Source organism: Sorex araneus, chromosome 1 (assembly GCF_027595985.1).
Source record: "Sorex araneus isolate mSorAra2 chromosome 1, mSorAra2.pri, whole genome shotgun sequence".
In the NCBI taxonomy this organism is placed as follows: domain Eukaryota; kingdom Metazoa; phylum Chordata; class Mammalia; order Eulipotyphla; family Soricidae; genus Sorex; species Sorex araneus.
Window position 1 is genome coordinate 142,806,622 of NC_073302.1, and position 16,382 is coordinate 142,823,003.

The window sequence follows — 16,382 nt, forward strand, 5'->3', positions numbered from 1 at the left end:
CAATTCCTGATACCACCAAAACTTGCTTTCTTGAGGGAATGTCAGATTTAAGTTGAACAATTGAAATTTTAATAAAAGCGTTAAGTATCTAAAGGCTCCAAAAAAAAAAAAACACCCATTTTTGTCTCCATTCTTTTCCTTTCTGTCTTTGGGATGACATAGACGCTCACAGTTGTTGGTTACAGTGCTCACAAATGCTTGGTATTTGTAACTGTAATCAGATTTAGATGTGGGGTACCAGGATCAAAGTAGCTTCATGCCTACAAGAGAACAACTTCACCCTAAAATCACTTTTCTCAGACCCCTATTAGAAAAGACAAAATAAAATTAACAAGTCGGGTGAAATTGTTCAAGGAAAAAAGTTGAAAAATTGGGAAAGAAAATGTGATTGTCCAAATGAATCTCAAAATGGATTACCTCCCTACAGAGTCGTCTCCGGGCCCCAATCATTTATAATTTTAGAATTCCAGGAGCGCTTTGCTGTGTGACCACTCATGATATTCATAATAAGCAATAGAAGATAAATTATCTGGCATCTGCCTGTGGCAGGTAGGCTTGAACGGTGGTGGGGAAATTCGAAATAATGTTAGTGGGAAGGTGTAATGTGATGGGATTGGTGTTGAAATATTGAATATGGTAATGTGAACAACCTTATGAAAATAAAATTTAAAAATTAAAAAAAGAAAGAAAATGTGATATTCATTACAGATACTCAGTATGATTATGAACAACTTTATGCCCAATGTGTCATATAAATCTACTAGAAATTATCAAAGGAACCAAGAATAGAAAACTGCAATAATCTTACAATTATTATGGAAATCAAATCTTAGAATTCTAAGCCAAGATGGTTTGAACTGTTGATTACCAAACACTCAAGGTTCAGGTAATTTTGTTGCATAAAAACAGAGCCTGGCAAGCTACCCGTGGCATATTCGATATGCCAAAAACAGTAACAACAAGTGTCACAATGGAGACGTTACTGGTGCCCACTCGAGCAAATCGATGAACGTTAGGACAGTGATAGTGACAGAATAACTTTCAGAATAAATTGGTGTGAGGAGGCAATTTATGGCCAGTTACTCTCATACTGTTTCCCTATGCAGTTATTTAAGCTTCTCTAGGACAGTTCTTCCCCCCAACACCCCGTTACACACAGTCTCTCTCTCTCTCTCTCTCTCTCTCTCTCTCTCTCCCCCTCCCCCCCACTCCAAACCCCATAACTTACTGATAGGCTGGGTTCTCCCATCTCATGCTGTGGCCTCCCATATCTGTGCCTTATATCTGTGGTTCCCTTGGAATATCTCTAGGACTCCTGTCTGAGAAATGCTTCTCCAGGAGTGGAAATAGTTGTACCTTTTACTTGGCCCTGTGAATTGATGTCTGGTGACCACTTACATGTCTCATTTTCCAGGGGGAAAGAATCCTTAGAAAGGGCATTCTGATTTAAAGGATATTTGACCACCTTGTGAGTACAATGGAAGGTTGAATCCAAATTAGAGTCTGAAGAAGAAACCATCATGTTCAGATCTGATTTAACTTATTAACAAGCAGGACAAATTGATTGCTTGCTGAAGATACAGCATTGCTGTAACTAGCAGTTTTAGATGTTTTAGGTGTTCCATGGCTTGAAAAGTGTAGAATCCCCTCTCCCCCACCCCATGCCTGTAGATGGCAATGGAAGTCAATTCATGTGCTGTTTTGTTACATGTTTATTATGTGCAGTGATTTTGGAATTTGTCCGTGCTGCCACATTTAGGCTTACTCTATTCTGTTGTAAGGAAGATGTTTTTGGACTGGAGAAATACTATAGCAGATAAAGTACTTGCCTTCTACTTGACCAACCTGGGTTTAATCCCTGGAACCCCATGTGGTCCTCCAAGCTCCACCAGGAGTGATCCTTGAGCACGGAGCCAGGAGTAAGTCCTGATCACTGTCTGATGTGGCCCCCCCCAAAAAAAAAAAAAAGATGTAGGAGAGGATGTCTTGGGTTGGAGTTATAGTACAGCAGGTAGGGTAGGGCGCTTGCCTTGCCCGCACACAACCAACCCAGGTTCAGTCCTTGTCTCCCATAGGCCCCAAGCACTGCAGGACCATAGCAGGGTGTGTACCAGAAACACAAAAGAAGAGGTCTTGAAAACCAAATAGTTGCAAAAACCATATTACATTTAAAAATACACTTAAAGTGAAAAACAAAGGAATGGGCTGATTAGGGTTTAGGAACTAAGGAAAATAGTTCTCCACCTGACTTCTGTGCTGGTCTGTATCTGAGATCTGTCTTTTGTGAACCTCATGAAAGGAAAATCATGAGATTGTACTGAGGATTTTATCTCTCTCCCTACCCCCCTGACTGAACAGGGTTTGATACCTTGTTCTCAAAAATGACTGAATGACAGTAGGGCTTATTTTACAGGCCAAGACCCAGATTCTATTGGGAATTAGGCTGTCTTTGTCTTGCAAATGCAGGCATGGTTTTAGAGACTTGACAGAAAACTTATAGTACAGAACTATTAAAATTAACCCAAAGGAAGTTTCCCTGCTTATAAAATAAACAGTGACAGTTCAGATTTTAAAAAGACATAATTCAGGTGTCACTCAGCAGATTAAATTTTGGAATATGTAAGGAAAGCAACTCTAGGTATTATACAACATTATAAATGCATCTTTTGAAACATTGTTATTCAAAAGAAGACTGAAAGGAGAGTCAGAATCTCCTTAAAAGCCAGAACTATAAAGCCAGCTTTATTATCATGTTATGATAGTGATTATCTCTCGTAGCGTGAAAGGGTAGATCACTGAGAAAATGACACATAGGGTTTCAAAGTTACTGTCTTAAGAGGTGTTTTGTTGTTGTTGTTTTGGGGCTGTACCTGGCCATGCCCTGGAGATACCTCTGTCTCTTGACTCAGGTTATTCCTGGCCGTGCTTGGGGAACCATGAAGTTGGGGATAAAATCCGATTCCTACATGCAAAGCATGTACTCAGCCTGTTAAGCATCACTCTAGCCCTTAGAGGGCTCTTAAACTCTTAAACTGGTGGTATTTGTTCTGTTATTTTTTTGAGTATGGTAGTGTATGTGATGGAATTCACAAGAAGGTAAATAGGCATCAGATAGTCAAAGTGCAAGGAGTCAGTGAAGATGGAATACAGATGTTTTCTCAAACCAGAGAAATGGGATGATATTTGGAGGGCCATGATTGATGGAGGATTATCTCTGTGGAAGTGTTACTGCAAAAGTGGATTTACTTCTGAGTTTATGGATTTATTTTTTAGCTCATGGGTTCTTGACTATTGTATGAACAATTTGCATACCAAACACTTAAAGAGGCAAAATTTATTACAAAGCTTAAGTAGACAGGTCCCTCCCCAGTGTTCAGTCCTCTCTTTTTACCTGTGCATGATGTCACTGACTGTCTATCCAGGCCCAGATTACAGTGCCCTAGTTCTGTCACTCACTATCTCTGCTTCCAGCATATGATGACCTGGTCTTGTCCCTACACTGTTCTCTGTCCAGTGTGCACATCCGTTCCGAATCTGTGACCTGCCGTCGAAACGACCTGCCGTCGAAACCTTGTAACCCGTGACCCCTGCTGGGGCTTGGTGGCACTGTAAGCTGTTGCTGGGCATATGTACACCTGCCCCTTGGCTTTCTTTAGTCTCTGGCCACGGCAGGTGTGCATGGGTGAGAACCTCTGCTGTCTGCTTTCTGGGTGTAGGAGAGGGCAAGCCTGGGCCCTTCATCTGCTCCTGTCTCCTAACCCAGCCATCCCATGAACTATTTTGACTAGGTGTTTTTGTCCTGCTGAGAATTAAAATGTCCAGTTAAATTTACCTGGTGCTCCGTATCCTTCTACTAACTGTGACAGAATTTTGTTTTCGTTTTGGGGCCATACCCTGTGATACTTGGGATTTACTTCTCCTGGCTTTGTACTCCGGGATCATACTTAGCTGGACTTAGGGGACCATGTGGGCTGCTGGGGATTGAACCTGGGTTTGCCATGTGCAAGGCAAGTCACCTGTCCACTGTCGTATCTCTTGGCCTCAGAAGAATGTTTTTAATACTGATCTTCCTCTGTGTTGTCTGTGTCTAAGATCCTTATTAACAATGAATTTTAGATAAAGCATCACATTGTTCTGCCACTAGTAGCTTACCAGTTGTCAAGCAAAAACTTTCCTATAATGATTTTTTTTTTTTAAAAAATACTCATATATACCGGGCCCTCACAGTTAGCAATGAGGTATTTGTGAATCTCAGTGAACCATTTATTAAACTTTAAAAACAATCTTTAAGGGTATGTTAAGAAAGGTTAAAGTTTTGTGTATTTATGATACCAAGGATTGAACCTAGGTCCTCACTGGAATATTCTGCTGCTGAGCTACATCCTAGCCTTCTTTAAATTTTTTTTTTTTTCTTTTTGGGTCACACCTGGCAATGCACATGGGTTACCCCTGGCTCTGCACTCAGGAATTACTCTTGGTGGTGCTCAGGGGACCATATGGGATGCTGGCAAACGCCCTGCTCACTGTACTATCGCACTAGCCCCCTTAATTTTTTTTTTTTGAGAGCAAGGAATACCTCAGTGGTAAACTAATCTTTCAGGCATGAGGCCGTGAGTTTGATCCCTGCTAGTACTCCACATACTAAATGCAACCTCCAGCATATGGTAACCAGGTGTATGTAAATGCTATAAAATATGCAATACCCTTGTTTATTGGAACATACAACAAAAAGGGAAGGAGGAATTTTAAAATACAGAGAAGTATCCTTTGGTTTAAAAAAAGCATACTTAATAGATATGCCGAAAACAGTTACCAAGTCTCAAAATGGAGACGTTACTGATGCCAGCGCAAGCAAATCGATGAGCAACTGGATGACAGTGATGACAGTGACAGTGAATAGATACTATAGCTACTCCATGTAACATCTTTTTTTTTTGCTTTTTGGGTCACTCCTGGCGGTGCTCAGGGGACCATATGGGATGCTGGGAATTGACCCCGGGTCGCTGCGTTCAAGGCAAACCCCCTACCCGCTGTGCTATTGCTCCAGCCCCTTCATGTAACATCTTTATGTCAACAGACTATTTAAATTATCCTAGTAAAGGATTAGTTAAATTGCAATCTGTCTCATACATAAGGACCATCCCCAGCAGTTCCCAGCCCACTAGTTCAAGGCCTGAGAAGGATTAGTACTTGACCATTACTATTGCTATGCATAGTGGTGCTGGGAATCACATCTGTACCCTCTTAAGCTAACACCCTGCATGATAGTTCATTTTTTGTAGAATGCTACGTAGTTGTGAAAAGTAGCCATGTAGGACGTCAGAGAGATAGTTCAATGATAGTACAGAGCAAGCCCTGCACACAACTGACCCTGGTTCAATCCTTGCCACTTCATACCATCCGCAAGCACTGCCAGTGATGATCCCTGAATACAGTAGTATTTTGGAGCCCTGCTCCTCCCCCGCTTCTCACAGAAATTAATTTTTAGATCTATATTGTTTGTCTCTGTCACTGTCACTGTCATCCCGTTGCTCATTGATTTGTTCGAGTGGGCATCAGTAATGTCTCTCATTGAGAGACTTATTGTTACTGTTTTTGGCATATCCAATACGCACGAGTAGCTTGCCAGGCTCTGCCTCGAGGACTCGATACTCTCGGTAGCTTGCCGGGCTCTCTGAGAGGGGCGGAGGAATTGAACACCGGTTGGCCGCATGGAAGGCCAACGCCCAACTGGTGCCCGCTCGAACAAATCAATGAGCAATGGGATGACAGTAACAGTGACAGTGATATTGTTTGTCATGGAAAGGTTGTGAGTATACTTTAGTGTTGTTTAAAAGCCTCAAAGGCCAGGGATGTTGCTCCATTGTAGCACTTTTGCATCATATTTATGAGATCCTGGGTTCTTTCCATGTCCTCCCCCACTTTGGGGGGTTTGTTTTAGTTTTGGGTCCATGCTGGTGGTGCACAAGGCTATCCCTGACTCCGTGCTCAGCAGTGTAAGGAAAACACTTATTTGTGCCTTGGCACTACCCCTCCCCCCAAGCCTCTTGCTTTGTTTTTAAAGTGAAGGTTAAAACAAGTAAACACTTGTAGGGGCTTAGAAAATGCTTCCTTGGCTAAAACACTTGCCTGGCAGATGTGAGTTCATGGTGGTACAGCTCTTAGGTAGTCATGATATTCCTATTGTTTGTGATTCTGCGTGTAAAGGACACCGATTTCTCAGTGATTTCACCATTAGCCTTCGGTCACTATCTCTATAGTTACAAGTACTGAACAGATGCCAGTCTGCAGATGTACAGAGATTGAAGAATATTGGCTTAAAGCACTTGTCCAGCCAGCACATGGCCAAGAGTCAAAAACCCTGGTGTTAAAAATAAAAAGCACCAACGTGACCCTCATATCACAACCCCATGGTCCAGAAGCCACAGTGATGAGCTGGGCTGGGGATCACCTGTGTATTGTGTAAGAGCATTTACACCTTTTAATAATAGAAGTTCAAAACATGATTTTTATTTATTCTTCCTTCAAGTACTTTTTAAATAATTCTTTTTCTTCTGCCTTTTGATGTGATGGTCGGGGCGGGGGTGGGGTGGAGATCATTCACACTCCTTTCCGTTGCAGTTTTGGCACACATGCTCACTGGTGATGCACCCTCCAGTTGTGCCTGACATACTTCTCTGGTGTGACCAGAAATTCCTTGCCATTCTGGGACTAGCAAACTGTCAGAATTGCTCTCAGCACGAAAGATCAGACTCGTGGCCTTGTTCTCGAAAGCCAGGTGCTTTACCACTGAGTCATCTCGTTTCCCTTTCTTCAGATCTTTATATAAGCCCATAGACAAGACTGTGAGTAACAGTCATTTCATACATAAACAATAATACAAAACTATCAATGCCATGTTTTCTGTGAGGAAATTAAATGCTTTTGTTACAGTCATACTGTTTTATAGTGGGAATTTTAAAAATTGTTTCAAGAGCTACGCATTATCCTAAAGTAATTATATATGTTCTAAGGATTTTGTTTAGAATGTGCACATGAAAATTCATATATTCAGCATTATCATTTTATTAGATGTTGAAGATGCAGATATCTAACAGTCTCTTAAGAAATAATTTGAATGGGCAAGATGAAAACATGGAATAGGTTAAACAGTTTGAGAAGGTAGGAGGTAGTACAGTGGCTAGGGCACATGTTGGGCAAGGCTTCCATCCACCTCCTGGCCTGGCAGGCATCATGTGGACCTGGAGCCCCGCCCCCGCCCCCAACACCACATGGGTGGTATGGACAGTCTCCCCAGTTCCAGGACCACATATTAAACCACTTTCTCAGCTGAGTATTGCTAGGTGTGGCCCAGGGCCTCTTGAGTGCCACTTTTGAGGTTAAAAAAAAAAAATTGAGGTTCAGGAAAAGACAGGGTTAGACCTTGCCTTTTATGAGGTCAGGTCTAATTAAATCCTTCACATTGTGTGTGGTCCTTTCAGCACAGAACCAGGCATAACTTCTCAGCACTGCTGGGTATGGCCCCAAACCCAGTTCCCCAAAACTGGGACCTGGGGAGACCTTACCTCTCAGCATCCTCAGACCCTCGTATAGAACCAATGGCATAATTGCTTGAGTAACTGGGCTCTGGTCTCCCTGAGCACTGTTTGAGAGTTGTCCCCATCTCTCTCCTTATGTTTATAACCAGTTTCTCTTTCTAGGGTTTGTCCCAAAGAAATAATGTGACAAATGCACAGTGGCAAAGGTGTAGTATTATTTATTCCAGTGTTTATAGTAGTAGAAAATTGCACAGTAGCCTAAGTGACCCCCAAAAGGAATGAAATAACTGGAGATAAACATAGTGGAACTATGTAATAATTTAAAAAAGGTGGGTTGGGATGTGACTCAGTTGTAGAGGTCCTGTTTTGCATGTGTGCAGGATATTGTGGGTCACACACACACACAAACACACACACACACACAGAGAAAAGCAGGGAGAGAAGCCTCTGAGGGCCTCTCTAGAGAATGCCTAAAGAACTCAAGCATAAGCTTTGAATTCTAGAGGAATGGTCCACCATGCACCAGCAGGTGCAAACTTTGAGAACTGTCAGGAGGAGCCCAAAAACGAAAGGTGGGGGCAGGAATCATAGTGACCTATTAAGATCAATTTAATTATTATATTAATTTAATTCTTAATTTTTTTTCCTACAGATAGAAAATAGGGACAAAAAATTTGTGTGGATAAGGTGCAAAAAGAGACATTTTTGATAGGAATTTCCCAAACTTTTGTAGTCAAGATCTTTTATCTTGGTTTTAAAATGTGGATTTAAGGGTCCTGATGGGTAAAGTGGGTAGGTTGTTTGCCCTGCACTTGGCCAACACAGGTTCAATCTCTGATATCCTGAATGGTCTCCTTAGCATGACTATGAGTAACTTTTTGAGTGTAGAGCCAGGAGTAAGCCCAGAGCACCACTGGGGATGTCCCCAAAACAAAAAACAAAAACAGAAAGTTCACATTTTAAAAAAATCAATATAATAGTATTTGTCTTAATTTCTCTTTTGTGTTCTATAGTCATTGTTGATTTATAGGAAATTTGTATTTGTTTCTGGTGCTCAGGGCTGACTTGTGGCTCTGCACTCAGGGATCTCTCCTGATGAGGGTTTCGGGGACCAGCCCAGGTTGACTGCATACAAGGCAAGTGTGCTACCCACTGTTTTCTCTCTCCGGGTCCAGTTAGGAGTTTCTAACAGTTGCAGCCACTTATCAGAATAGAATCTCAGGCAGTTTATACTATCATAATCATCTATCTTACAAGAGGAAAACAAACTTTTAGTCTAATTCAATTTTTTTTAGAGTTCCAAGTCTTAACAATATAGCGAGGTGATTTATGGTTCCATAAACAAAAGTTCTTTCCCTAATTTGGAGAGTGTATAGATATCCTAAGAAATGCACTAGCATAGTTTAGAAAGGTTTGCAAAGTATAAGGTTGGATTTTTTTTATTGTGGTTTTGTGTTTTGGGCCACATTCAGTGGTGCTCAGGGCTTACTCCTGTTTCTGTGCTCAGGGATCACTTCTGGCAGGGCTCAGGGGTACCAGGGATCAGACTTGGTTGACCATGTGCAAGTTAAGCACCTTACCCACTGTATTGTCTCTCCAGGCCAAATGATTTTTGACTGTGTTAAGGAGTACCGTCATTCATGGCATTTAAAAAATACCTGTTTTGCCTCCCCTTAGGCCGAATACATCAAGCAATGGTAACATCTTTAAATGAAGATAATGAAAGTGTAACTGTTGAGTGGATAGAAAATGGAGATACGAAAGGCAAAGAGGTATGAACACTAGGCTAAGTTTTGTTTCTAGTCCCTTAATTTTCATTTTGCATTGGGAATAGGGGAGGGGCTGGGGAAAATTCTGATTATAAAATAGCAGAGAGTATATACTTTTTAATAGGATTCATTTGTCATTTTGTGAAATACTTTCAGATGATAAAAAATTTCATTTAAAGGTAGGTTTCTCTTGCATATTTATAATATCGCCTATATAATCAAGATCACAAAATGCTTACGTAAGAATTTTCAAATATATGTCAGTTTTAGTTCTAGATATTTCTATTTTTAAGACAACACATTGAGCTGAAACTCTTTGACATTTATTCTCTGTACATTTATTTGGAAAATAAGTACCATTGACATACACTCTAATAATAAATGCAATTTTACAAAACAGATTGACTTGGAGAGTATCTTTTCACTTAACCCTGACCTTGTACCAGATGAAGAAATTGAACCCAGTCCAGAAACACCTCCGCCTCCAGCATCCTCAGCCAAAGTAAACAAAATTGTAAAGGTTAGTGACAAAAACTAAGAGTTGTATATTTGTCTTCAGGTTTGAAACATGAGGACTTGGAAGATTGTTCTAAATAGTTGTTTACTTTTTTATTTTATCTTTCTTTCCCTGCCTTTTGTTGTTCTGATGACCAGCGGTCACGCTCACTTGGTGGTGGGCTTGCTAAAAGTAATATACAGGGTTACAGTGTTCACACAATTGATTGTGTTCACGGAAAGGTGGGGGGCGCTGCTGCAGACTTTGTTGCACTGTGTTAGAGGTCATACACTTTGTTGTGCAATTCAGCAGCAGTGCTGCTGGGCTGGGCTTGTATCCAGCATGTTGGGCAGCACTAAGAATCAAACCCATTGCCTCATGACCTACAAGGTACCCTCCAGCTGAGTTATTTGTTCCCACATTCTTGGTTGTTGGTTTTTTTTTTTTTCTTTTTCCAACCCCTCCCCCCCCCCTTAATTTGGCATTGGAGAATTAACTCAGTGGGCTAGAGCATATACTTTGTTTACAGGAGGCAGCCCATGTTCAGTTCCTGGAACCACCTGATGCTCTGAACACTGATCCAGGAGTAGCCCTCAGCACTGCCGAGTGTGACCCCAACAACAAATAACTTTAATTCTTTTTTCATTCTCCTGCGTATATATAAACACAAACTTAATTTTTTTTTGGCTTCTTGGGCCATACCTGGTAGCTATTGGGTTATTCCCGGATTGTGCTTGATTGCTCCAGGGACAAGAAACTGAGTGCAGTTTCTTGTGGTGCTAGAGATTGCACTCAGTCTACAAAACATGCATGAGCCTAGTCCTATAGACCTTTCCAAATATTGAGATTGTCTAATGCACAGTTAATGAGATGTGAATCTAAAAATTTCTTCTCTGGTTAAGATTTTTCCTAATACTGATAACTTCTTAAGAGGTATCGGTCAAAACCATTAGCTTGTCAGCGTCCATTAGTAGAATATGAATTTGGTAATGAAAGAATGACTTTAATAAATTTGTGTTCTATTTGAACTAGTAGTTTTATATATAAGAATTTATAGTATCTATCATAAATTCCTTATCAACTATAAAGAGTAAGCCATTGCAGTATCCTTCCTTATGTTTTTGTTTTTACAAAATAGATGTAATGTGTTTTTATAAAACACATTAAAAATTATTATTTTTTATTGTTGTCTCTTTGATTTTGGGTTACACCCAGCAGTGCTCAGGGCTTACTCCTGTGTCTCTGCTCAGATATCACTCCTGGCAGGGCTTGGGGGACTACATACAATGCTTGGGATAGAACCCAGGTAGGCTGAGTGTAAGGCAGACACTTTACTGGCTATCCTATCTCTCTGACCCATTTTGTTTGTTTTCGGTTTTGGGGCCTTACCTGGAGTACTCAGGCTTTCTCCTGGTGCTCAGGATTACTACTGGTGGTGCACAGGGGACCATATGCTATGCAGAGAATTGAATTGGGGTTGGCTGTGTGTAAGGCAATCTCCTTAATTCCCTGCCCTGCGCTATTTCTGGTACTGTTTTTAGTATTTTTAAAGAAAAGTCCCTTTTCCTTTGTATTGAAACTTACCATTAAGCTTTGTACATATACAACTCTTTGAAAACCAGGTGGTGTTGTTAAATCTGTCATTCTTTGTGTTCAGAAAGCATTCAAGAAGCATTTGTTGGTTTTCTCCGCTATTTACAAAGAGGAATATGACTTGACTTTAATCCTGTAACTCACTTTCCTGCTGGAAAAGCATATATATAAGTATCCAAATATAGTGTAAAAAAGTCTTAACTATCACTATTACTTTCTGCTTTGTAAACTATGCATAGAAATAGATTTCAGTTCATATGATTTTAAAACACTGAGAGCCCTGCTTGGTGGCTATTAGTTACTATTACAAATTGAGAGTATTTATAGTTTATTTTCTTAGAGTATATCACTAGCAACTCTACTGTGCTTTAAAATTGCCTGGAGAACTTATTTTGGAGGGTGCAGTTGGGGGAGGCTCCCAAGCAGTGCTCAGGAGCTCTGGAGGCCCCATCTGTGTTTCTTGACCAGCCAGGCTGTTGATCCAGCATGAGGGCTCTGTCCATTGCTGGGGGTACTCAGGTCACCTTGGGTTGTTGGAGACTTTCAAGGATGCACCTAGTGATGCTGAGGAGACCATGTGGTGCTGGGAATTGTACCTGGATCATATCTCCAGCCCCCTAGAGATTTCATGTTTTTAACTGCTCGTTCCTTGCACTTACTCCTAGAGATACTCAGATTTCTGTATAAGGAGATAGGATATTGCATCAATATCCATTAATTTTTTGTTTGTTTTTTGTAGGGGTGGGGAGACCCTTGACTCTGCTCAGGGGATTCTTCTGGCTCTGGGTTGGGACTGTGTGGTGCCCAGGACCCAACTTGGGCCTCCTTAAAGCATGTTCTCCAGAGGTAGCTCTATTATTGTTACTCAGGCCTTGATACCCCTTTAATAGTACTAATCTAATTAGAACACAGCTTGTATTGGAAACTATTGCATTTTGTTTTTCAGATGACAAAAGTTTTAATAAAGCTTTTTAACATGATAGTGCACATTTTGTGCATTTTTCTTGATCAGTTTACAGTGAACTGTAAGTTGTCTAAAACTACTTTTTATTCATAATCCCAGTAGATGACTGGAGAGATGGTACGGGGATAGGGTGCTTGCCTTCATGCCGCTGACAGACCCCAGTTCGGGCCCTGGCCATGCATGTGATTCTCAGCAAGGAATAAATAGCCTCTAATTTATTCTTTCCTGAGCAAGGAATAAATAGGCTCTCATCACTGCCAGGTGTGGCCCAAAAAGCTGCCCAAACACACACACTACTAAAACTCTGGCTTTAACCTGTTGCTATTGGAACTGGGAGATAATATAGTGGTTAGGGCATTTGCTTAGCATGCACCCAACCCAGATTTAATTCTCGCTGCCACATGTTCCCTAGGTGCTGTTGGCTGTACCTGCAGGCCCCCAGTAACACTGGGGTGCCCAGGGTATCCTTAGCACTGCAAGGCTCCAGTAGTGTTTGACCCTCAGGCCTTTGCACTGAACTGAGACCCTCAGTGGCACTTCTGCAGCCCCTGAGCACCCTCCCCCCACGAAGAAAGAACTCCAAACAAAAATTATCCCCTGACATACAAAGATGAAATTTCTCTTTTTGATAGTATGATGATTAAAAGTACAAACTTTAGGGGAATTTCTTCCTTATTTAGGTTTCTTTATCTATGAAACTGGAATGGCAAAATAATGACCTTATAGGGCTGTGGTAATGATTAAATTAATCAAAGTCTGAGCAGTGCTTAGTTCCTATGTTCAAAATAAATGGCTTTGGAGTTGGTAATACTTACATATAAGAAAGTTCAGTGTTGATAGTATTAATAGTACATTAGAAAATGGTTTTCTCCATTTAGTTTTGTTATTATGTCTTCCCTACTTTTATTTTAAGCAACCAAATTGAGGGTTATGTGTGTAAAGAGAGAATATAAATGTTCATTTTATAGAATCGACGGACTGTGGCTTCCGTTAAAAATGACCCTCCTCCAAGAGATAATCGAGGTAAGGTAAAAAATTATGTATTTTCCTGTTCATTTCCTGATATGGCCTTGTAGGAAAATTTTAAGTAAATGAAAGTAAATATTATTGCTGACAATTATTTAAGCTTTATATTAGTAATTTTTAAAATATCTTCTTTATTTCCCGATAAAATAATGTCAGTAATTTTGGTCCCTTGCACAACATATAGTCTCTTTAGCACCATCAGGTTTGACCCCAAAACAAAACAAATATCAGTAATTTTTTTTAAGTATGGTAAAAATAAAAAATTACACTATATGGAATTTTTTATGTATCTGATTTTCCATATTTGAGGGCAGAATTATGTAAAAGGGAATGAAGAAGTCACATTCAAGTGTAAGTTTAATCATAACATTTTGCATGGTTTTCTGGTTAACTTAGTAGGAGAGAGATTGTGGGAAACTTTGAAGTCAGGAAAGTTGAAACATTAAGGCCACAAGAATCACTAATCCCAGGCTTTCAATATTTTTTTTATGTAAGAAAGTGTAATGCGTAGTTAATTTATTCTCCCCATCACACACATACTCTCTCTCTTCTCTCTCTCTCTCTCTCTCTCTCTCTCTCTCTCTCTCTCTCTCTCTCTCTCTCACACATACTTTTTTGGGTTGTGAGTTTGGTTCTGAGCCATACCAGGTGATGCTCAGGGATCCTCCCTGGGCACACTGGGGACCATACGTGATGCTAGGGTTCAAACCTAGATCTGCCTCATCCTTTTTTTTCCCCTCATACTTTTGACTCTTTTTCACAGTTGAGCTCACAATTCTATTTTCCTACTATTGATGGTGGGGTAAGATATTTATAGGTACTAGAAATTATGGTTGAAAGTCTGTGTTAAACACTGTCCTTTGGGTTTGTAAAAACTTATATTTCTTTGTAAAATATTTAACTTTATAGTGTTTTCCACTTTATAATGTCCCTGCATATTTGAGAAACAGAAAGAGGGATTTGGATTGTAGAAAGTTGAACTTTTTGGGGGGCCACACTCAGCAGTCCTCAGGGGTTACTCCTGGCTCTGCACTCAGGAGTTATTCTGGTGGTGCTTGGAGGACCATATGGCGTGCCAGGGATCGAACCTGGATTGGACACGTGCAAGGCAAGCAGTTTACCTACTGTACTATTGCTCCAGTCTCAAAAGTTGTATGACTTCAATAAAATTTCTGCTTTCAGTACTACTTTCTGAATTACATAAATTTTTCTTCTTTTGTGCTAAATTATACAAATTTTTTTTTGTGTGTGTGTGGGGGGGAGGTGCACCCACATTGTGCTCTGAAGACCCAAGGGTCCGTTCCGATGATTCTCATTCAACTGTTCCAGAAGTTCAATGCTAGGGCTTAGAGGATGCATATTGCTACTCTGTCTATGGGTTGCTGGGGATTTCCAGGCCAGTTCTGGTGGTGCTTTTGAGGCGAGGATCCGGGGGTGGAGGGATGTCTCAAGGACTGCTTCTGGAGGTGTTTGTGGTCCATGTGATACTGGGCATTGAATCAGGGTCAGTCACATGGAACAAAAGCCCCACCTTAATCCCTGTGGTAACTCTCTAGTGCCTGAATTTTGTGAATTTTTTCAAAACCAGAATGCAGTTAAAATCTATTTTTATGGCCCCACCTGGCAGTGCTCCAGGATCACTTCTGGCAGACTTGGGGAACCATATGGGGAGTCGGGAATTGAACTTTGATCAGCTACGTGCAAGGCAGTCGCCCTGCCCACTAATGCTATCTCTCTGGCCCCTAAAATTCATATTTTTTTGCAGTTTTTGTGGAGCAGTGATCAGGGTTGAGGTTTATTGAATTCAGCTAATCATGAGGTTACTCTTGTGGTGCTCTCTCTGTCCCACTTAGGATGACAGGGAACTGCACCCTGGAAACATAGGGAGCCCATCCTTGGGTGCACTTGGGTGTCATTGCAAAGGACCTGGAAGGGGCCCCTCTCTAGGTACATGGACCGTCTTGCACACTTATTTTTTTGTTTGTTTGTTTTCTTTTTGTTTTTTGTACCACAGTTAGTTTGTTCAGAGTTTACTCCTGGCTCAGTGCTCGCAGGTCACCCTGGTGGGCTCAGGGGGACCATATGGAATGCTGGCTATGGAACTAGGATTGGCTGTGTGCAAGACAAATGCCTTACCTTCGGTGCTGTCACTCTGGCAGCCCTGTACATTTAATTTTCAGTGATTGTTATAAATGAAGTTTGTCTTTGGTTATTATATAAATTATTTAGATTGTGTTTTGTAGCAAAGATTACATTCATGAGACCCAAATCTGCACATAATTTTGACCACCTCTTTTAACTCATCAGTTAATTGAGCAGAATTAATTGTATATTCCACTTAACACACGATTAACTAGAGGCTTGGCATTTTGCTTTTTGCAGTGCTAGGAATTGAACCCCCGGCCTCACATCATATCCCAACACCTGACACAACATGTACATTTTAGTTCTTTTTTATGTCTCACTTTCTTTTTTCCAGGGTTTACCTTTACTATATTTTGGTCAAAGTTTAAAATTTTTTATTCCTTTGCAGTCATTGGTTCTGCACGTGCACGGCCTAGTCAGCTTCCTGAGCAGTCTTCCTCTGCACAACAGAATGGTAGTGTTTCAGATATATCTCCAGTTCAAGCTGCAAAAAAGGAATTTGGACCCCCTTGTATGTAAATTATGTATCAAGGATTCAATCATTTTAGGCATACATGTATTCTCTCTTGGTCATCCATATAAATTCACAAATGAACAGTATAATTGCCAATTTTATTTTATCACTGTTGGAAAATGTTTTTTTTAATTAGTTTTTTATTTCTATTTGAAAGGAAAACAAATATTAAATTATAATAGGGCTTCTGTTGCTTTGAATTAAAAATTTGGGACAAATAATAATTTGACATACTATAAGGCAGTTTTTACATTTGGTCCCCCCCACCCCCGCTTCATTCAAAACTTTGTGATTATAGACCAAGAGATGACATGTATCAATATGTCAGAGTCATTTT

General features: G+C 40.5%; 1 protein-coding gene across 5 annotated transcripts in view; it reads left to right on the plus strand.

The window, feature by feature from the left end:
• The window catches only part of KIF2A (kinesin family member 2A), an 83,117-nt gene that overhangs the window by 31,889 nt on the left and 34,846 nt on the right, over positions 1–16,382 (plus strand). For 3 of the 5 annotated variants that reach the window (XM_004608466.2, XM_055123863.1, XM_004608467.2), the window contains exons 2-5: positions 9,216–9,310; positions 9,708–9,827; positions 13,329–13,383; positions 15,920–16,042. In XM_004608466.2, the coding sequence (XP_004608523.1) occupies positions 9,216–9,310; positions 9,708–9,827; positions 13,329–13,383; positions 15,920–16,042 (393 nt within the window). The remainder of the gene's footprint in view (positions 1–9,215; positions 9,311–9,707; positions 9,828–13,328; positions 13,384–15,919; positions 16,043–16,382) is intronic. The other 2 variants (XM_055123864.1, XM_004608468.2) reach the window with 1 other exon arrangement.